The following is a 23,626-nucleotide window of genomic DNA, read 5'->3' on the forward strand; positions in this document are numbered from 1 at the left end:
TTTCAGGTCGAACATGTGCCAGGGAAGACAAATCAATTGGCAGACGAGTTATCCAGGCATCCTGATTCAGCCATGGTGTTCGAGGACGAGGGCAGCTGGGATGACTTGGTGCCACCCCAAGGGGATGTCTCGTCCACGACAGAGGGGTCGTCACCCACGGCCCTTTACCTGACCACGCAGGCCGCCCCTAACATTGACTCGGGCTACGGAAATTCACTCTCAGACTTGGTACAGGCAGTGCAGCAGGCGCAACTGGGAGACACGGCGACCGTGGCGCAGATGGAGGAGTGCCGTGCGAGAGACCTACCTTTCAGGCGCTGCAGAGGGGGATTACTGCAGGTCCGAGTCCCGTGGGACATGGAGTCCTGGAGTATCTACGTGTCGGAGGGGGCGCGGACGGCAGTCATGTCCTTCTTCCATGACCACTCTCTTGCAGGACACCCGGGAGCGGAACAAACGCTGAGAGCCGCGAGGGAGACATTTTGTCGGCCGGGCATCACAAGGGACGTCCGGGAGTATGTCCGCCGTTGTCCAATCTGTCAGCATAGGAAGGTGCGGAGATCAGACGGAGAGGAACAGCAATGGCCCCGTCGGCCCCAGCAGCCTTTCCACACTGTGGCATTAGACATAATGGGGCCATATCCACGTAGCAAAAGAGGGAAGCGGTTCTTGGTCGTGGTAACCGATCTTTTCACAAGGTGGGTTGAGACATACCCAGTGTCCAACGTACGTTCAGGAACTGTGGTGGCACTGTTGGAAGGGGAGGTGTTCCCGTGCTTCGGTTACCCAGCAGTGCTACTGAGTGACAATGGCGGGCAGTACAAGGGAGCCAGGGGGAAGACGGCTTACCGGAAGTGGAGTGTCGAACATCATACGACCCCCACTTACCACCCACGGGCCAACCCAACCGAGAGACGGAACCAGGAGATCAAGGCTCAGCTCCACCACTGGTTGGGAGAGGACCATTCAAAATAGGACGTCCACATTCCTAATATATTATATTGCCTACGGCAGCAGACGAGCGCCGTCACCGGCTACTCTCCCGTGGAGCTTGTGCAGGGACAAAAGTTGGCATTCCCGGGAGAATGCGGCGTGGCTGCGGCGGCAACAGAGGGGGGATGGGGAGAGAACCCCCGCGTCGAACTCTCTGAAATGAGAGAGCAGGCACGTCAGCGGCTGGAGCAATACCTGCAACACAACACTCCACTGACAAATCGCCCTCTCAAACCTCTTGAGCCAGGCGACCTGGTGTACGTCCGACAGCACCATCTGTCGTTGGGCGCCAACAAGTTCAGCGCGGGGCTGGCCCCGAAGTGGGACGGGCCCCGTGTGGTGTTGTGTCGTGCAGGCTAGACATCCTACCACATCCAGACACCTAGTGGACGGCCATCTAAAATACAATGTGACGACTTGAGACGGGTTAACGACGAAGACAGGGAAGACAGCACGGGGCCCCGTCAGACAATGCGAGGAGACGCAACACATGACACCGGCCGCGCGAGGGGTGTTCCTCGCGGGCCACGGGACGAGCAGGACGCTGACGACAGACAAAAAGAGCAGGCGAATAATCCGATGGAAGGCCAGGACATGAGACAGAACGGCGAGGGGAGGCATGACCAGCCGCAGGCGGTGGAGCCGGCAGGACATGGTGAGCGGACGAGGCAGGAGGACCCGGCCATCGAGGTGTCCGAGTGGTCAACGGAGGACAGCCAGACAGACGTGACTCTTCAGGGGCTGATTGAAGAGCCGGACGAAGGGCAGACGCAGGAGCCCCCGACGGACGGACAACTACCGACAGACGACAGTCCACAGGTCACATCCAGGACGGTAGTATGGTTCGAGAGTCTGGCCGGGAGACACCAGGAGCCCCAGAGGCTTGGGGAGCCCCTGTGGCCATTAGACATTAGCCTCACTGACTCTGACTTTTCGGTCCGGATCACGGAGCCTGAGACGGACGATGACGAGGAGGAAGATGGCGGAATGGGTTCGCCGCCCCTGCCGACGGACGAGGCACGTACAGACGGGTCTGCGGACAGGACGGAGGCGGAGATGTCATCGGACGAGGAGCCAGAACCGTTCGTGGGGGATGTTTCTACCATACCCTTACCCCACACATTTTCTAACACGTCACCTGCCAAACTGACACGTCCCACAAGGACACGACGGGCACCAGGGTATTTGCGAGACTTCGTGTGCTCGCAGATGGGCACAGTCAGTCCTATCTTGCCATCGGAGCCCCGACATAGTGTCATGAGCCTATTGCCTTATTTTGTCACTAAGGGGGTATATAATTCACGACCCATGGTACCAGACGTCGTCCCCACCACCACACACAGTGCTACGCAGTGCGCGGCTACGAAAACTCGTGAATAAATGAGAGCCATTGGCGTACATAACAGCCTCGTCGGAGGGGGGGCATTTGACGTCGACCCAAGTGTCTCCCCAGCTCCTTCAGGCCGTTATGCCTCGCCAGCGCCATCTCTTGCGTGTGTTGTGCGACGCAAGTGATAGTGACGTGCGACGTTTTGTTTCCATACAGGATTTGACATATTATTTAATTGTAAATATATTTTTGTTTTAGGTTTTTTGTATATATTTTGCTTTTATTTAATTATAATTAATTTTGTATTAAAGGGTTAAGTATTTTGTGTAAGTTTTAATTGTTCACCGGGCGCCAAGGCCGTGGCTTCCGCCTGTGACCAATCAGCGTGTTCTGCGGGCTTGCGGAGAGGGGGAGACGCTGGCGCTCCGGCGCGCCAGGCGGGGGATGGAGTTAGTCGTCGCCAGGACTCGGGGGACAGCGGTCACATGAGTGTGATCGCTCCGCGCTAGCGGGACAGTAGTCGTGGACCCGGCACGAGAGGCGACGGACGTGTTCGTGACGTCGCTCCGGGTCGGTGAGATTGAGCGGGAGCGGTATTTGTAGTAGTGCTAGACTTGGCCGTGCGTAAGTGTTTTTCAGCCTTGCAGTCGAGTTTGTTACTTTGTCATTCAGTCGCGTGCTCTTATCTTGTCATTTTGTCGCACACGTGTTCTCCTAGTTTTTGCGAGTCATGGTTTATTTTGCAAACTGGATATTCGCTGTCGTATGTTCTGTGTTTTTCAAACTTTTCCCCGGTCATTGTGGTGTATAGTCGGACAGACATCCTATTGCGCGCGAGTCGTAGAGAATTCTATTCCTTATAGTGTGGGTAATACTCGTCACAGGCGGGACGTTCCGTATTTTCATTATCATATTAGTGCGCGGAACTGGGCTTCGTCCCATATAGAAATAGTCACAGGCGGAAATGTGGCAGCCCCATGTAAAGTGTTCGTCGTTTTGAGTATAAAGGACCAGCAAACATTATTCAAGTTGTTCTCATTTTAATTCTGGAGACTAAGTTCCTCGGCCAAGCGGCTCGGACCCCCCCCCCCCCCCCCTTGTTAGTTAGGTTAGTATAGCTACATTAAAATAAACAGAGAAATATAAATATATATAAATAAACCCGAGACGAAGGTGAATATTCGGGCGTGTTCGGGCAGGGGCAGAACTTGATGTACATCTTAGACTTCCCCCTCCACTACATTCTTTCCCTTCATCGCTATTCGTCGTGCCACTCCCTCCCCTTTTTACAAGCTCCGCCCAAATGACCGTCATCTGCGATCGGGTTCTGCGCACATTGGCCGTGGTGTTGTTCCAGGTGAATTCTAAACTGATCCTAAAGTACTTGATACTTGAATAGTGTAGTTGTTTGCAGTACTTGATACAGACGTGTATCAGTTATAAAGTAGCAAATTGATATACTGCAACCCACCTCTTAACAGAAACTCCAATGCAGTGTTGCCAGACGTACCCGAATTCGGGTACGCATACCCGAATCACTGTGTCTGTACCTAGTACCCGAGAAGACTTGCTCGGGTACGCAAATGTACCCGAATTTTAGAAAACGAAAAAATCAATAGTAAAAAATTCTCAACTTTATTATTTTAATAAAATGTTTCTGTTTTATAACAGTAACTTTATTAGTTAATATTAGTGAGATGACTCTAGAGTTAGGTTTTACCCAACATACTTGGAATATATTGGGGATTTACAGGTAAACGAATAGTAAATATGAAATATTTTCGTGTGTAGAACCACTTGCTTGAGTTACTTGTTTTTATGTATTACTACTCCTGCGTTTTTAATTGTGCATGGTTTACATGAATGAAATTATTCAATAAGTCTTTTTTTTTTTTCAAATGAAATTGCCTGGTAAACGTAGGTATGTAACGTCCGAGTTATTTGGCTATTTATATTTATTTCACTTAATCGAATGGCAAATGTTTATGCAGACCTGCAACCACAAACAACAAACCAACTACTTGTCACTGCTGTAGACGATTTCTCTTTTGGTGACTGAACCTCCCGCAAATATTTCCTGAACTTTCTATAAATTGTTAAACACACGTGTCATATAAAAATTTGTGTATTTTTTTGCGAAAGTCTGTCGCACTTCTAAAACCACGATTTACGAGTGTAACACTCAGCAAGAAAAAATTATCATTATATAGAATCAGTTATGTACATAATTACAATTTAACCCCAATAAAAAATTTGGTGTTTAAAGCGACGTCAACTACAAGAAAACACACACACTTTAAAAACAAAGTTTTTATCCTGTTTATGCAACAAAATTACGGAGTGCAGACACACGGTCAAGAACTACACAGAGGTAAGGTAAGTGAGAGAGCAGTCTTAATACTACAAAAATGGACTGTACTATTCTCTCACAAAGCATTCAATCATTCGGAAAGCTTGATACATAGGTAATGTATTCTCATAAATAGTATCAACTGATATTACAAACCAAACTTAAAAAATTATAATATGCCCATTTGTTCACCAGTAATACTCTTAAAAAGAAGCAGTAGCATAGCCATGCGTTAAGAGGGTCTGCTATTGTTTAAAAAAAAGAGGGGTAGTTGGGTGTGAAACACTTTTCACTGTACCAGGAAAAGTTTATATATATATATATATATATATATATATATATATATAATGCTTTTGAAGATCTTATATTCATTTTAATTTACTTTTAATCATATAATATAATTGAGCTGTTAACTAAAAACTATAATATTAGCGAAGTTATTTGTTCCTGACCTCTAAATTATACTTTTTTTTTATTTGAGACCTAATCTATCCCTTCCACCTCGTTCTGCCAAAACCACATTTTAATATTCTTCACACGGGCCTTGATACTATAAAAGTTTTTGCTATGAGATTGTGTCATATATGACAAATTTTTGTTTAAGAAGATAGCTATTTATGTTTTAATCCTTTTTTTGTATGTACCGGAATGATACCCGAAATAAGAAATCCTCGTACCCGTAAGTATTCGAATTTTGAGGTAAGTGTACCCGAATTTTGTGTGCTACGCCTGGCAACACTGCTCCAATGTAACAACTGAGGACAAGTTTCAGCGCTCCAAGAATATAAAGGGCAGTCCTACTCTCTATTGCTTTAAAAGGCCTATTGTGAACCACGTTCGTTATTCGCAAATAGAGCATTTAAAAACATACAAAATGTTTTGAATAGAAGGCCATGACGATAGGAATATTTTATACGACCCCAAGATATTTCGAAAACAGATCAGTTGTCAACTTTACCATTGCGTGTGATCGAGAAAGATGCAAATGGAACATCAAATGTGCTCGTAATTAAAGGCATTTTTAGGATTTCATGAATTTAAGGATCAAACTGCCTTGGCAATGTCCAACCAAATTATAAAATCCATAAATGACAAAAATATTCCTTTGAATAAGTGTCGTGGGCAAGGATATGGTGTTGCTAATAACATGAAATGCAATCATGGTGGAGTTAAAAAAAACTGATCAGAGATATTGAGCCAAAATCTGTGTTTGTCATTTGCGCTGCTCATAATTTAAATCTGGTAGTTAATGATGCAGTAAAGGTTATAGAAATGCCAACTTTTTTGAAACATGCAACAAATTTATAATTTTTTGGGCATAGTATCAAAAGTGTGAATATATTAAGTTTTATATCTAATAAAGACGGGGGATTTCAACTTCGGTAACATTAAAAACCATCTACATGTTTTTTACTTTAAAAGTTTCATTTTTTGTAGTTAAAAAAGCATTAACAAAAGCTATTAAATTTACTGTTTTTCCATTGCAAAATTTTAGACTATAACACAAGACTCTAAAGCACTTCAGTCTAAAGCCATCAATTTTTAAAACGTGTCAAAGCATTTACAAGTCTGTCTGGAAGAACTTGATAAGTATAGTGCTGCAGAAAAATGGTCTATCAACTGAATTTCCTTAAAAAGCTTATTTAAAGTGAACATATTCTATCATGTATTGGACATTATTAATGAACTAGCATGCACTTGGAATGAAATAAATTGTTTCCAATTTCAGTGTTTTGCAACCTGCCACTTTGCAAAATAGAAATTATGCTGATTTATTGGAAAAGGCTTGAGAATTTGATTTATATAAACAAGACATATCTGCCTAGTTTTCCAAGTAAATTCTCAGTTTTCGATCTACTTTTAGACACCAAATAGAAATATGGTCTTCTGCAAGAGAACTTGCGTATTTATTAATCGTAAAAATCACTGTGTGTCTGAAGTGTGCACTGCATTTCTGTCATTTTAACCCTTTCCTGTGACTATGGCTAGTGCAGTGATCATTTTAAAAATAAAATTAATAAAAACATTTAATAAATTCTAAGGGACAAGAAAGGTTATGCAACTTAGCTACTCAATCCCTCGAACATTCCATGACCTAAACATTTTAACTTTTATGTTGTCATTAACAATTTTGCTGAACAGAAAGCATGAAAAAAGAAAAAAAATTTTTTGACTAAAAAAAAATTTGTTACTTAAATCAATGCGTTCTTTAAATTAAAACTTACTATAAAATAGAAAAATTTGCACACAATAATTATAATAGTGTGCTACCGCAACGGGGGTTGACGTGTCCGTCCAAGCCTAGGGTGCCACCACATGTGGACCCGGCTACTCTGTTCCCAGGGCCGTGACGTAGCCCGTGTGTGGCGAGGCCTGTTTCCCCCTGTAGCACTGAATACCTCCGAGAACGATAACAGGTGCGTGAAGCTCCTTCCTCTAGCAGCGCTCGCGACTCACTGCCCGTTCGTCCTCGCTCGGCAACTCTCGGGAGCAGAGCACTGACGTCACATCGGCGGGCGCGGGCCGATACACGCACGCACACACTTCGGTGGTCGTAGAGGGTGGTGGGGGAAGGAGGGGGCTCGCAGCGTGTAAGGGGGAGGTGGTGGCACATCGGGCTCAGAAGGGCGCATCCCGGGACAATGTCAAGTGTTTGTATTTACGTAGTGATTTATCAAAAAGAAACAACATTGGTCAAGATTTCTTACAGAGGGAGGGTCACATCCGATGAATTCGCCACGGGCTTCACGGTGTAGCGCAGCCTTGGGGCTAGTAGAGGGGCGAGCCCACTGTAACACTCAGCCCTGCAGCCTGCATGACGTGGAGACCGCCCGCTCAGGCTGCCAGGCGACCACCCCTGCCGCCCGCTACACGCTTCTGTGCTATTTACCACGTATCGCACCAAACAAACTAATAGCCAGTCATGGGGACTATCGACAGAAGTGAGAACTTAAGACTTTGTTTTTAAATGTGTAATATGACACCATTTCTACGGCAAATGTACGCAAGAAAATGATTTTGGTATTATATAAGTACGGTGTCAGCATGATATAATTTATCCTTACATCAATTTTTTAGTCACAACAGATGTCAGTGGTGTGTCAAAATAACGTAAAAATTCATTCATTACCTAGCTATGACTTACCAGTGATGTCAGACCTAGGTCATGTGTTCACTGGACAATGCACAGTATACACAAACTAAACTTTTCATATGGTCCATTTAACTTCACTTACTGCTACTACAGCCTGTCGGTGACACAAACTCACCAGATTTTACCCATCCACAAGGAGTCCAACACGCACATGATTCAGTCGAGTATATACAATGTATTAGTGTATATATGCGTATACATGTACACAGGCCGCTGCGATTCGCCAGTCTGGCGCAACACGTCACTAGCATGTCGGTGGCGCGAACCCATAAGTTTCGCCCCTAACAAAAATCGCTCAATGCGGCTAAAGATGTTTTCACTTAAAAAATCTAAAGACTCTGCAAGGCCCAAAGAAATATAAGGACTCGAAAGTTCAGGCTGAAAATGAAACAATTTGCCTACACTGCAGCTTATGGGCAAGCAGGACTGCCAACCCTGGCTGCTGAACAAGCCTCGACAGCTCCACTCCGAGGGGCATCACGCAACGCACATCACTGCGAGCATTAACCATTTACACATACATATATGAATATGGCAAGAAGCAAGCAAATACATACTACATAAAGAGCAACATCAATCATTTATTGTCAACAACATTCATTTTATTATGTATGCAAATGTGTACTACATATTTGCAATCTTGGCCACTTGATAGTGCATAGAACAGCATCTCTGTAAATAGCATTTAACAAATGTGAATATTAATTATTCCGTTATTGAGAGTAAAGATCGTTAACTTATCATATCAGAATGTAAGAAAAATTGTAACTTTAAACCCAGCATAAATGTAGGTATGACTACCTATGTTCATACCAATTATACTTTAATGCGATAATTCCACCCTAATTTTTACACAGCATCTGGAGTTTATATATACAAAGCACAACAGGACGTGTTCTGTGGATACACAAATACTTCAGTACAGAACCAAACCTAAAATTTGTAACATTTTGAAAAGGGGGATCACAGATCTTAGTTTGGTTTTACCTTATAAATGTCTCAGACTACAGTCCTTATATAAACACAATCATTTAGCTGAAATTATTCTATTTTCTACTCATACAACTCGGAGAACACATGCCGACTTACGTGAGAGCAAAGTACAATGTTTGGTTTACCTTGCACATTATACACCATAGAATGTGAACACAGGGTGTTCACAAACCTAAGATTCAAAATGACAGGATGGAGGTAGGAGTGGTTTTCCCCTAGTTTGTCTTGAATGATCGTCTGTGAGGTCTCGCTGAGTCGCGCTAACTAGAGACTCCGGAGCAGACATCGCCACGCATGACAGCCTAGAAGCCACACCGCTTTTACAAAAGGAGGGGGGGGAGGGGGGGGGGGAACTTGTAAAATACTGACAAGATAACATCAGCATTATTTGAACTTCTTATTGTACTTTAATACATCTTAGATTGCAATAAAATTTGTTTAATCAACAAAAAAAAATAAAAATTATAAAAAGGCTCATTAAACTAGAGCAAACACACTACTTCACCCATCAGTACGAAGCTAAAAGCCTAGCCAACACTGAGCGAACTCTTTTACACTGACCCAAGCTGACACCTGACGCTACCTGCGTCAGTTCTGCATCACGACAACAGTTCCTGCAGCACCTTGCAAACAATTCACAAGGTAACCAAAACTACATTCTAGAGCTCATCCTAAATGCTGATAGTGTACTTGCATCCTGACATAGTTACTGTAACTTGTGCTTGTTTCCCAACTGTCAAAGCTAGTGATGTGTCGGTTCTCAATTAACCTCCATGCAATTTTGAGTCACACCAGAAGATACAATATGTCCCAATAAATGGTGTGTATTTGATAAATATGACTAATCAACACCCTACTCTACCACAACCCAACCACAAACCACCAAGTTGCTAACAGATAACTGGAGCAGACTGGTCCGACATCTGTGGTGCAGCAAACCCCCTATTTATACTTTTCAGGGGGAACAGAGAAAACAGTGTAAATTGCAGGAAGGTGTAAATTGTACGTATTCCTACTTCAACAAATACTTAAAGTTTAAATCAACGAAAAATTTAATGTTTACATAGTCTAGCCGACTAACATACAACCAATACACAAGCCATGCCCAAAATAAATCACACAAAAAACAAAAAAGTTTAAATTTATTATATTATAAGGTTGAATAAAAACATATTTACAAAAAAAAATTGCTTGTGTTTAAAAAGTTTTTGAAAAAGAATTTACACATTGAACAAATATTCTAATTTTGTATTTAATCTCAATTTTAGTTGACTCCATATAACTAGTAAATAAACATTACAAGACAAAAATAATATTTTGTATAAACTTAAAATAGACTGACGACAAAACCAGTGAGCCAAATGCTAGACAGAATCGACGCAGAATACGATAACTATTGTCGTAGTACATACTAACCAGGAAAGAAACAGGCACAAGATAGAGTGCAATCAGCGAGCTATCGATATTGCTTCTAGGCTACATGCAAGCACTCTTATAAAGCATCAACCAAACCAAACATGAAGCCAACCAATGCTAACTACATTCTCATACGCGCTACACAGCGACGAAAGAACAGATAGCTGAAATTGTGTGAAAAAGAATTTACACATTAAAAACTTAGTATATTCCTGTTAAATAAGTAAATGGTAATTTACTGAAGAATAATGCCTTTTAAAGTAAATAAAACTAGTTTTACATGGGAAACAAAGTTTATGGGCAACTTCAACATTAGAAACAATAACATACATCATACATCTTACTGAGAAAGTGGAGGGACTGAAACATTTCTTCGTTATTTGATGGGAAATAGTAACATGCGATAATGTCTCAAAAAAATTTTTTGTAAATAAAAACCAGTATAATCGTGTACATACCAGATGTGAATAGCGGAAAGAATGTAGTTTCCACGAAGTAATTAAAAGGAATGTATTTTATTGCATTGCATTACATTTAATGATTCATAAATGAGACCTAAAGGAAAGTCATTAATTGCAGGAAAACATAAATACATAAAACGCAAATATGGGGTTTTAATGTTTTTCCGCCTGGTTCAGTATTTAATTTATGCACACCAATAAAAAAATAAATAACAATTGAAATACACACCAAATTAATTGCAAGTTATGTATGTATTATAATAGGTGAGGGACGTAACCCTTAAATTAACAGGTAAAAGAGTTTATGAAAAACAAAGATTTGGTAATTGAATTATATGTGATGACAGTTAATGAGTATTATAAACTTTATATCATGGCAGTTTATTTTATAAGTAAGTTTTAAAAGTATACTGAACCAGTGTTATTTTTCCACAGGTATACTTTTAGTTGAAATGATCATCCTTCTCCTAGTGAATAGGAACAAATAAAAACAGGGGCATGATCTCGGCACAAAGCACTCTCTGTTTACTTCTGTCCATCATGGCGGCAATTACCCGTTATTTACTACCCTTTACTTTCACTCATCACACAGGGTGCTGATAGCATCTATTCACTGGTTTTAAATGAGGTTAAAAACATGTGTGTTTTGGTCGCTGGCAATATACAACTGTGTTTTATTGTATCTTCACTGGGGAAGGTTTAACTGTTGAACCTTCAGTGGTACCAACGGTACCTGGATTATAGTAACGGTTCTCAGTACCGGTTAATTTGCTGAAAACCGGCAGAACCGATCACTATTTACAGCACATAACAGCTGCATTTTTTTAGACCAGCCCTGTACAATGCATAAAACCAGCTTCAATAGCTTAGCACTCAGAGTGAGAATTTGAATAAAAACAAAGAAACACAAGAATATTAATGCTTGCACTTAAATTAGCATAAATACACACATATGTTTTGCATAACTGGAGTACATATACAGGATTACAAACCAAAAGTTTTGGAAACTGATACAGTGATATTTACATCCCAGAATTAATTTACAAAATAATAACACAAATACTCCAAGGGCATTAGGAGTGCACACATATTCCCCTCCAATCCAGAAGATATCATTACTTTTTTTTTTAGTCCGAGAACTTAACTTCACTTAGCTTCACTAACATTTTCATTATAATGAAAAATGCATTACATTTATCTCAGTTACTGTACTAATACGGTTGTTTTGTCACCACACATCTAAATACTTGAATACATAAGCTCTTGGCATACTTCTTAAACTAAACCAAGCTCTGTGCAAAAAAAAAAAAATTGAAACCATCATAGATTTTTAGCTGGAACTAACCTCCTGACCATTAAATCCACGTTTCATGAAATTTTTTTCTACTTTGCCTGACCATTTTGGCACACGGTCATCACCGGTGACAAGGAGCCCTGCCGAGCTACACGGTCATCACCGGTGACAAGGAGCCCCCGCCGAGCTACACGGTCATCACCGGTGACAAGGAGCCCCCGCCGAGCTACACGGTCATCACCGGTGACAAGGAGCCCCGCCGAGCTACACGGTCATCACCGGTGACAAGGAGCCCCCGCCGAGCTACACGGTCATCACCGGTGACAAGGAGCCCCCGCCGAGCTACACGGTCATCACCGGTGACAAGGAGCCCCCGCCGAGCTACACGGTCATCACCGGTGACAAGGAGCCCCCGCCGAGCTACACGGTCATCACCGGTGACAAGGAGCCCCCGCCGAGCTACACGGTCATCACCGGTGACAAGGAGCCCCCGCCGAGCTACACGGTCATCACCGGTGACAAGGAGCCCCCGCCGAGCTACACGGTCATCACCGGTGACAAGGAGCCCCCGCCGAGCTACACGGTCATCACCGGTGACAAGGAGCCCCCGCCGAGCTACACGGTCATCACCGGTGACAAGGAGCCCCCGCCGAGCTACACGGTCATCACCGGTGACAAGGAGCCCCCGCCGAGCTACACGGTCATCACCGGTGACAAGGAGCCCCCGCCGAGCTACACGGTCATCACCGGTGACAAGGAGCCCCCGCCGAGCTACACGGTCATCACCGGTGACAAGGAGCCCCCGCCGAGCTACACGGTCATCACCGGTGACAAGGAGCCCCCGCCGAGCTACACGGTCATCACCGGTGACAAGGAGCCCCCGCCGAGCTACACGGTCATCACCGGTGACAAGGAGCCCCCGCCGAGCTACACGGTCATCACCGGTGACAAGGAGCCCCCGCCGAGCTACACGGTCATCACCGGTGACAAGGAGCCCCCGCCGAGCTACACGGTCATCACCGGTGACAAGGAGCCCCGCCGAGCTACACGGTCATCACCGGTGACAAGGAGCCCCCGCCGAGCTACACGGTCATCACCGGTGACAAGGAGCCCCCGCCGAGCTACACGGTCATCACCGGTGACAAGGAGCCCCCGCCGAGCTACACGGTCATCACCGGTGACAAGGAGCCCCCGCCGAGCTACACGGTCATCACCGGTGACAAGGAGCCCCCGCCGAGCTACACGGTCATCACCGGTGACAAGGAGCCCCCGCCGAGCTACACGGTCATCACCGGTGACAAGGAGCCCCCGCCGAGCTACACGGTCATCACCGGTGACAAGGAGCCCCGCCGAGCTACACGTCGCAGCACCGGTGACAAGGAGCCCCCGCCGAGCTACACGTCGCAGCACCGGTGACAAGGAGCCCCCGCCGAGCTACACGGTCATCACCGGTGACAAGGAGCCCCCGCCGAGCTACACGGTCATCACCGGTGACAAGGAGCCCCGCCGAGCTACACGGTCATCACCGGTGACAAGGAGCCCCCGCCGAGCTACACGGTCATCACCGGTGACAAGGAGCCCCGCCGAGCTACACGGTCATCACCGGTGACAAGGAGCCCCCGCCGAGCTACACGGTCATCACCGGTGACAAGGAGCCCCCGCCGAGCTACACGGTCATCACCGGTGACAAGGAGCCCCCGCCGAGCTACACGGTCATCACCGGTGACAAGGAGCCCCGCCGAGCTACACGGTCATCACCGGTGACAAGGAGCCCCCGCCGAGCTACACGGTCATCACCGGTGACAAGGAGCCCCGCCGAGCTACACGGTCATCACCGGTGACAAGGAGCCCCCGCCGAGCTACACGGTCATCACCGGTGACAAGGAGCCCCGCCGAGCTACACGGTCATCACCGGTGACAAGGAGCCCCGCCGAGCTACACGGTCATCACCGGTGACAAGGAGCCCCGCCGAGCTACACGGTCATCACCGGTGACAAGGAGCCCCGCCGAGCTACACGGTCATCACCGGTGACAAGGAGCCCCCGCCGAGCTACACGGTCATCACCGGTGACAAGGAGCCCCGCCGAGCTACACGGTCATCACCGGTGACAAGGAGCCCCCGCCGAGCTACACGTCGCAGCACCGGTGACAAGGAGCCCCCGCCGAGCTACACGTCGCAGCACCGGTGACAAGGAGCCCCGCCGAGCTACACGGTCATCACCGGTGACAAGGAGCCCCCGCCGAGCTACACGTCGCAGCACCGGTGACAAGGAGCCCCGCCGAGCTACACGGTCATCACCGGTGACAAGGAGCCCCCGCCGAGCTACACGGTCATCACCGGTGACAAGGAGCCCCCGCCGAGCTACACGGTCATCACCGGTGACAAGGAGCCCCCGCCGAGCTACACGGTCATCACCGGTGACAAGGAGCCCCCGCCGAGCTACACGGTCATCACCGGTGACAAGGAGCCCCGCCGAGCTACACGGTCATCACCGGTGACAAGGAGCCCCCGCCGAGCTACACGGTCATCACCGGTGACAAGGAGCCCCCGCCGAGCTACACGGTCATCACCGGTGACAAGGAGCCCCCGCCGAGCTACACGGTCATCACCGGTGACAAGGAGCCCCCGCCGAGCTACACGGTCATCACCGGTGACAAGGAGCCCCCGCCGAGCTACACGGTCATCACCGGTGACAAGGAGCCCCCGCCGCCATCACCGGTGACAAGGAGCCCCGCCGAGCTACACGGTCATCACCGGTGACAAGGAGCCCCGCCGAGCTACACGGTCATCACCGGTGACAAGGAGCCCCGCCGAGCTACACGGTCATCACCGGTCACAAGGAGCCCCGCCGAGCTACACGGTCATCACCGGTGACAAGGAGCCCCCGCCGAGCTACACGGTCATCACCGGTGACAAGGAGCCCCCGCCGAGCTACACGGTCATCACTGATGACAAGGAGCCCCCGCCGAGCTACACGGTCATCACCGGTGACAAGGAGCCCCGCCGAGCTACACGTCGGAGCACCGGTGACAAGGAGCCCTGCCGAGCTACACGGTCATCACCGGTGACAAGGAGCCCCCGCCGAGCTACACGTCGGAGGCCGACAGAGAGCTCAGGCCCTTCCTCTGAATGGCCGCCATGACGGCAGCGTCCATGAAGGACGAGTGCTCCAGCGGCGGGGGCGGGGGCCGGCGGCGCGGCAGCTTTAGGCCGTGGTCGCGTATCGCGGCCAGCACGGCCGTGTCCTCCACGCCCCCCTCCCCCGCCAGCCCGCCCCCCTGCGCGTCCTCCAGGGCACGGTTCATCAGGTTGTCGATGTACGAGCGTCCCAGCTGCTGCACCTGCCAGATGCGCAGGTAGGAGGTGGCCTCGGCGTCGTCCCGCGCCTGGGGCTCGTCCCGCGCTCGGTGCCGGCCGCGCGGCTGCCTGGCGCAGCGCGGCTCCCCGCCCCCGGGGCTGCGCGTGCCCATGGACGCCTGCACACGCCTTCCCACCACACAGGCCACTTTCAGTCCTTCACTTACCACGACACACTCGACAAACTGTTTGTCATCCGCTTACTTCAACATTCACCTCGGCCCACACGGAGAGGCTGCTGATTCAACCACACACTGCACTGAACCACCGCCCGTGTGAAACAGCAGGATAGCAAGATACTTCTTCCCGGTTCCTTTATTCTGGAGCCAACTGCCGTCACCTACTGCGCTTTGAGCGAGGCTGCTTACACTCATCAGCTCTGCTGACATCTTTGGCGAGAGAGAGCGCTTTAAGCAGAATTGTCAGTTGGGCAACCTAACACACCTTAAACATTCCATAACCAAAATCAACATCTAAGTTCGTGACTAAGCAAATGGCTTGTATTGTACTTATATGTACATACTATGACAAGATATTTTTTTAAAGAATGAAATATTGAAATAGGTACTTAAAAGTTTTTTATTTCTAACAAAACTAGGCTGCTATGACTATTTTAAAAACTTAACTTTTAGTGAGTAAATTTTTTTGAACATCCACTTGAATCAGTAGGAAAGACATCTTTGTAACTTTGCAAAGTATGTATTAAGTGACTGCCATAGAAGGGGTTGTAAGAAATCTGATTAACATAATTACCAAAATCAAGATATGTTAACATTTCATTTCTGACATACCAATAAAATGTACTGAAATTTCTGACACATAGTTAATTTGACTGAGAATTTTAAAAATGAAACAGTGAAGTGTAAAGGACTACCTACTGCGGCCGCAGCAGGAGAGACGGCAAGCGCAGGGGGAGGGGGGGGGGAAGGGGGGGGGGGGGAGGAATCTCTGGTAGGAAGGGAGTTGGGTCAACCAACCAAATAATTTATTTAAAAGATGAACTCATTAAATTTGTTCTGCATCTACAGTCAATATTTGTATTCTTAATAGACACTGTGATAAATACTTATGTATCCAGATGTTCTTCTTGGTTTACAAATCAGACATGCCATGATCACACACGCATCACGCAGCCGGCCGTCATGCATGCCACGCAGCTAACACGCCATGCAGTACAACTGGTCCATACTCTCACAGAAAACCATTAAAAAAAAGGTGTCGCTGATTTACCTGACACTTCTTCCAATCAGTGGAAAATCCCTCGACTTTTTTTTTACAAATATTTTTGGTTTTGTTTATTGCAGTTCACCAGACCACAGGTGCCTACGCACGGCAGAGAAGTTAAGGGCCCGCCCGCCCGGGCACACACGCGGTGCGCAGAGCTTCAGGAAAAACAACGCGATTTCAATACTACTCAAGATATCCAAGTGGGGCCTGCTTACGAAAAGCATTTAAGAGTTCGCTGAGGGCCGAAAAGTACTTTTGAGTTTGGATTAAGTTTTTAAACTGTATTTTTAGAAGAGTTAAAAATGGCTAAAACACATGTTTTCAGAGTAATTTTTAGACGTAAAACAACTGGTACAGATTCTTGAAAGCACATAAGGGACTTGCATTACACCTTTATCTTCATTTCTCGGCCATATAATGTTACGGTCACCGCTCCTATGCACGACGAGAAGACTGCGCGCCAGTCCAGAGGAGACACCGCGCTAGAAGCACCAGCGAGCGTCGCGCTTATCATCCCGCCTCACTGACACACATACACCCCTGACGAGGCGGGCCCCTTAATGCATGCTTCAGATAGCGAAAAAGGAGTCCGTAACGTAAATTCCTCACACTTTAACGTGAATTTGACAATGTTTATATTGTACCTAAGCAACTATCCACACTATTTTATATTTCAAATTTTGCTAACCTAGTAAAAGTAAATGTTTAAATAGTATAAACTACTAGATATTTTGCAATGTCCTTGTCACCTCCTTGACTTTCTCTTCCAAGGTTGTAAAACTACAACTACCATGAAGGTATCAACAGATTAAAAACAAACCCACAAAAAAATTTTCAATCTGACAGATTCCTTCCCAGATAGTGGTGTATGCAAAGACATCTGATATAAAAAAAATTGCAAAGCAAACAATGGTTAAGTAGATGCCAACACGATTGATACAAAAAAATTTTTTTTAACAAATAAATTGCATCAAAATTCTGTTATATATTTTCATCCACGAAAACTACAAAAGACAGAAAATTTGTGTTACAAATCAGAAGGCAACATACCTTTTCAAAAACTGCCAACTTCCTTCAATATTATAATAGTTTTTTTTAAATGACACTAAAAAAAATGTGTATATAAATAGGGACTATTAAATACATACACCAGCGTACCAGAAAATGGTAATAATGGATAAATATAGTGATCACTTCTGCATTATGTTTATCAAACCTTAACAGACTAAATTTAAATGAATAAATTAAAATGAAACATGTATAAAAGGTTAATTTATATAATAAAAATTATTAAAAAGTGTTTAGGCAAAAATATATTAATACCTAAAAAAAATTAAAACTGTTACAAAAGTTTTCCTTTCGTGCGCGATCACAAGCAAAACATTTTAAAAGAGCTTTTAATTAAAAACGTAAGCAGCACAGAAAATTCAATGGAAGGAATTAGTCAAAAAATTATCACAGCACAGACAGTGGGCTAAAACGATGCACAGAAGACACAAGGAAAATGAATAAAGACAAAAAATAAACGTTTACCTACAACACAGTGGCCGACAGACCAACCCAATGACGACACTACACAGATACTAAGGACAACTGTGCAATAAAGAGATGCACATGTGACGAAACAGATTTTCTGGACACAACGACTACAGCACAGACTAGGACAACAGTTGCGACATTTCAGAAACTGAGATCTGTTCCGTCCTTAACACAAAAATATCTTTAAAGTTTGCCTGGACTCCAGCAAGGTGTTGGCAGTCAATGCACATTGTATGTTAAATTGTTGCATTACAGTACATGTGAAGTTGTAGAAATAATGTGCACATAGACAGAATCACTGAATAAATCCATTTTCGAGTGTTTCCCTTTCTTTTATATAGTGGCACCCCTACACTAGACAATTACCTAATTACTTATTGTGTACTCATCACTTACAAACTATCAAAATATTCCATTACACATATTAATTCACTCCTACTTATACCACAACCGCTACTATCATTCAAAAACAATCATTCGTGTATATTTTCAAGAGACTATTCATTCTTTCACTGTTACCAATATCATATACAATATTTTCCTTCATTCGTCCATTCCAGTTTGATATTATTGGCCAACCTCCAACATGTCCGAGATTCCCCCTACTTTCCTTCCACCCAAGAAAAATCATCAATAATGTAATCTATGTCCCCACACATTAACCATCCACATGTGTGCCAACAAATCATAATGCTTCACCTGACCATATGCATAACAGGGGATCATAACTGACAACCCTGAACCCAAGAAAATAGCGTACATTATTAGAACATTATAGTATCCTGTTCCCCCCCCCCCCCCCTTCCATGCACGAATTTGTTAACACATATTTGGTCCACATGTTTACATTGTAAATAATATATATATACATATATATTCACATACATTTGAGGGTTCTGGTTGCTGGCTGGAGCCACTGACCAATATCCAAAAATAAATTAAAACTTACCCCGAGGTAAGCAATCCCTTGGTCGCCAATACCATTCCCACCTTCACCTGCTGTTTCCTATCCCTCAGGAAGTCCCCTGTCCAATTCACCACCCTGCTGTCCTCTATCAGACTAGCAACCTTCTCCATCACCTTCTTGTGTGGCACCCTATCTGACGCCTTCTCGAAATCAATAAAGATTGTGCCTACCTGTTTGCCCTCGTCCACTGTCTCCAACAAGTCCTAGAGCAGTCCAGCCATCTGCGTCTCACAGGAGAAACCCTTCCTAAAGCAGCGTTGCCTCTCATACATCCACTCCAGCTCTACAATCTTTCCTACCATATACCTCACTACCAGTTTTTCCATCATCTTCCCTTCACTCGATGTTAGGCTGACAGGACTATTAATTTCTGGTGTTGCCGCATCTCTACCTCCCTTGAACATAGGCACCACTACGGGCTCCTTTCATTGCCTCGGCAGCTGTCCCTCCGACAGTGACGGTGTGTATAGTACTGGCAAGTATTGACAGGGTAAATATGTAGTTGAGCGGTATTTGCAAAAAAAAATGTTAAAAATCCGAAAATACTTTTATTATATGCTCTTCAACTTCCTCTTTTCATTAAAAGCGGCGGAGATAACAAATTCCAAATACTTTAGGAGATATCGAATTTTTTAATTTTGCAATACAAGACCTGTGGAACCATTCGAGCGCCGACATTTTTGTTATTTTGCCGTGTGTTCGTGAATACGTGAATCGTGAATGCGTAATTAATAAAATGGTTGATTAGGTCAGGTCAGTTACATTATTAATACTTTCAAACTAAGCCGACATTAAAAATAATGTGAATTAATTTTAATGGCTGTTTAGTTTTAAAATATTTATAATGTAACTGACCTGAACAAACAAACCCGTAACAAAGGATGAACAGTAGCAACTCACATAAATTTTTTTTGTTACTTATTACTTGCGCAACAATATCAAAATAACAAATAAGACTTTAAAATTAGAAACGTTAAAAAGTCACCTAAGTTGGAGGCGGTAATTAAACACCGTTTTAAACAATAAATTAACTAAATAATCACGTATTGGTTTGTTTGAATTCTGGCCTATCACGAACAATCACGTGACATCATTATCCAATAAAAAAATTAGATACTCGTAAACAAGAAACAATGTGATGAAATTTAAAAATTCGATATCTCCTAAAGTAATTGGAATTTCTTATCTCCGCCGCTTTTAATGAAAAGAGGAAGTTGAAGAGCATATAATAAAGGTATTTTCGGATTTTTAACATTTTTTTTCGCAAATACCGCCCAACTACATATTTACCATCTACAGAACTCCTTCCCTCCTAGCTTGAGGTGGCTGTTTGCTATTCCATCAGGACCAGCTGCCTTCCACCCCTTTAGGCTACCCACCTCCCTTATCACCTCCTCTGTCTTTATTTCCAGGTCTCTCTCCCCTTGGCTTCTCGCCCTGTGCTCCACACCATACCTCTCCCTACACAGGACACCCCCTCATCACCCTTTACTCTTCTGACATAGCGATACCCTACCCCCTTCATCAATCAGCCTTTCCTTGTGGGAATTCCTTGCCTCCCTTGTCTTTTTCCCCAACTCCTTCATCTCTGCTTCTAGCCCCTAGCATGCAGCCTCCTGCATCTCCGCTTGATGGTCCTGGTACAGAGGGGCACCTCCTTCTCCGGCACTAAACACTCCACCATCCGCCCCTGCATGTTTCTGAAGGCCACCGATTTTTCGTCTAACCCCTCAATCTTTACCCACTAGTTATACTCTGCCATTAAGAATGCCTCCACCCTTGCTCTGTTTGCTCTACCCCAAGCTTTCACCACTTTCTCTCTCTTTTTCTCTCCATCCTGCCATCCCATCCCAAACTCCACCACCGGCATCGTTGCTGATTCCTGCCCACCACCGCCTCCACCGGTCTCACAGCACCACATCCAGTAGGTTTGCACTCTCCTCCTCACCTCTACCATTACCCTTTCGGATGTGCTACCCCACCACCTGTCCCAATCCACAATTTACCAACTAAGATGACCACCTTTCTTCATTTTCCCCCATCTCCTCTGGTCACTGTTCCCACACCACCCCTGCCATGTTAACATCCACTGCCACTATCACCCACCTATCCTCCCCTAGCATATTCAATCTGTCTTTTATCACCTCGATGGCTTTATCCCCTTGCCCTGGCGGTCCGCACACTGCCAGCAACCTGACTTGTCTCTCCCAGCCTCGGATTCGTAATTCTCCCCCACCCATTCAACCTTTCCAATCAGTCCCTCCCGCACACATATCATTATCTCTCCCACATTTCTTTATTTGTCCCTTCTATACGTCTCATAATTAGCCCTCCGCAGTTCCCCATCTCCAATTTCTTCGTCCAAACATGTCTCAACCGCTACAATATCAGCTCCATAGGCCTCTACCTTGCTCCAGAACATGTCGACCTTTCTACGAATACTCCTACAATTTATTATTGCTACCTTCACATTGTTGTATTTTTCCCTTTGTGACTCTGTTACTTTCCCACGTAATACTTCCTTCATCAGCCTTCTTCTGCCCTGTTCACTTTCTCTACCCCTTATCCTACTCTCTCCCACCAATCCTTCAAATTACTACTGTTCCCCCCTGTTCACTCCCTTTACTCGCCATGACTCTACTACAATCTTTGTCCCGCCCACGTCCCATCCCCCTGCCCGTGTTCTTGTCCTACACTTTTATTCTCAGCCCTCCTCGAGTACCTGTGTTAATATGCCCACACCTTATACCAATGAACTACGAGTAAGAAGAAATAAAAGACTCCGGGTAATTACTTAAACGACATTAAGTTAGAATGTACGATGCATAATTCAACTGATATACCATTATTTATAAGTTTTCTTCTTTAGCCACAAGCTATTTTAATTTAACTTCGTTAACATATATTTCACAAACATCAGTCAATACTTACGTGAAATCTACTTCGTACAATTTATCTACAAATGCACACTCAATGTAATAACTGTCACGTATCACAACTAAGGAGTAAAAACGAACACTTTTTGGTTAACAAATTTCTAAACATCATTTTTACAGTTGTCACTATTAATGGGAGGTGTCTGTCTACTCCTCCACACATGTAAAGTTTCCTTCTATTGACTACTGACAGTGCTGACAACAGCTGAGATATTTAAATGTAACTCTGGATTTAAAAAATGTATCATTAAGTAACAATTTTTTCATGCATAAATTCCTCAGAAATAACCAGAAGCACTTGAGAACATCAGCAGAAGTCTCTTCATGAATAAACCAGGAGCACACTGAGAAAAACCATCAAAATATTGGCAGGAATAATCAGGAGCACACAGAGAAAACTAACACACGTTTTCTTAAATACGATATTACAAAATATTATAGCTTGTGCTAGAACTCTATCCTTGTTGAACAAAGGAGAAATTCACGGGAAATTTTCCCTATAAACTGGAATTTTTCCTTGTAAATAGGGAATTTTTTGAAGAATTTTGAGTCCAAGATGGCCACCGTGACGTCAGAGCAGTCGGTCATCGACCCCATTTACATTGGCACCAGCACCCACACCCGACTCCTGGCGCAGGACCACCTTTCCTTTACTACTATTTAACAATTTTTTAAAAATTGATTCTTTTCCAGAGATTTAAAACTTTCAGTAATAAAAATATTACAAATAATAAGAATGCATATTACCTCCTTTGCCTATTAGCATATTACATCCTTTAACCAAAGTGTTTGAATTTATAGCAAACCAGCAATTTTCTAGGTCTAGGTTATCAAACTAAGCTAGAATCTTTACATCCATGGTCATGTGGAAAATTTTGAATGTCTTCCCAGATAATCTCAGTAAATGTTGATAGGACCAAAACATATGTTGGGTAGACTGGGTAATGACTTAAGAGCACTGTGGACTACTAGGCAGTATCAGTTGTGTTGAATGCTGGGAAATTGTGTTGTCTTTCCTGATACACCCACGAGCCGAAGCTGTCAAGATGGCGGACTCGCTCATACGGCACCATGCACCAGCATATGTATGTTTGTGTTTCTGGACAATGGGAAACACTAAAAATATTGGTGTGTACAATGAAACTTCTTACTTGGAAATATATTTTGTAAAAATTAAGCTTTACTTTATTTATAAGGTAACATCTCAAAGTTGTAGGTTCTATGTGTCTGTAGTTACTATCGTAAAGTACTTGGTGCCAATAAACAAAACATTACCGTCACTCGGCCTCTGGAGAAAGCCTGGGAAGTACCTAACGGGTGCTACAGGCGTAGCGGTGCTGCTGTTGTCTGGAAGGGGGGGGGGGGGGGCCAGGCTAGTGGGACACTAGGCCGTTGGTGATGGGTCACGGGTACGTTGACCCCATGTGCCCCGCCAGGTACGCGGCTGGAAATCTACCCTGAAACTCCCTACTTGGCTGTGAGGCCGCTCGGCCGTGTGGAGGCCGGAATGGTGCGGAATAATCGTAGACAACACAGTTTATATTAAATTGGCTTTAATCCACGTACTCCTGTGGTACGCGTGGCTATGCTGTATTCCCTACACATACA

At 44.9% G+C, this 23,626-nt stretch overlaps 2 protein-coding genes across 2 annotated transcripts; one reads left to right on the forward strand and one right to left on the reverse strand.

Annotated features, from left to right (window-relative positions):
• Positions 1-1,464: 1,464 nt before the first annotated feature.
• LOC134528605 (uncharacterized) lies at positions 1,465-15,060 on the forward strand. The gene is made up of 13 exons (XM_063362356.1): positions 1,465-2,075; positions 2,833-2,897; positions 12,127-12,195; positions 12,243-12,974; positions 13,022-13,324; positions 13,359-13,481; positions 13,567-13,713; positions 13,799-13,867; positions 13,990-14,176; positions 14,276-14,409; positions 14,457-14,738; positions 14,833-14,979; positions 15,014-15,060. Exons 1-13 carry the CDS (start codon positions 1,465-1,467, stop codon positions 15,058-15,060), a joined length of 2,916 nt encoding a protein of 971 aa, XP_063218426.1.
• LOC134530948 (uncharacterized) lies at positions 14,644-22,235 on the reverse strand. The gene is made up of 2 exons (XM_063366291.1): positions 22,014-22,235; positions 14,644-15,478 (listed from the first exon to the last, which is right to left on the reverse strand). Exon 2 carries the CDS (start codon positions 15,460-15,462, stop codon positions 15,079-15,081), a length of 384 nt encoding a protein of 127 aa, XP_063222361.1. The 5' UTR covers positions 15,463-15,478; positions 22,014-22,235; the 3' UTR covers positions 14,644-15,078.
• Between the last annotated feature and the right edge of the window lie 1,391 nt (positions 22,236-23,626).

The sequence above is a fragment of the Bacillus rossius genome, chromosome 1 (genome assembly GCF_032445375.1).
Source record: "Bacillus rossius redtenbacheri isolate Brsri chromosome 1, Brsri_v3, whole genome shotgun sequence".
NCBI lineage: Eukaryota > Metazoa > Arthropoda > Insecta > Phasmatodea > Bacillidae > Bacillus > Bacillus rossius.

Excerpts from the sequence above, each read along its gene's own strand:
- LOC134528605 (XM_063362356.1), top strand. The coding sequence starts at position 1,465 with ATGCGAGGAGACGCAACACATGACACCGGCCGCGCGAGGGGTGTTCCT. Across the intron at positions 13,325-13,358 it reads GAGCTACACGGTCATCACCG|CACCGGTGACAAGGAGCCCC; the intron begins GTGACAAGGAGC and ends TACACGTCGCAG. Across the intron at positions 13,714-13,798 it reads GAGCTACACGGTCATCACCG|GAGCCCCGCCGAGCTACACG; the intron begins GTGACAAGGAGC and ends ACCGGTGACAAG.
- LOC134530948 (XM_063366291.1), bottom strand. The coding sequence starts at position 15,462 with ATGGGCACGCGCAGCCCCGGGGGCGGGGAGCCGCGCTGCGCCAGGCAG.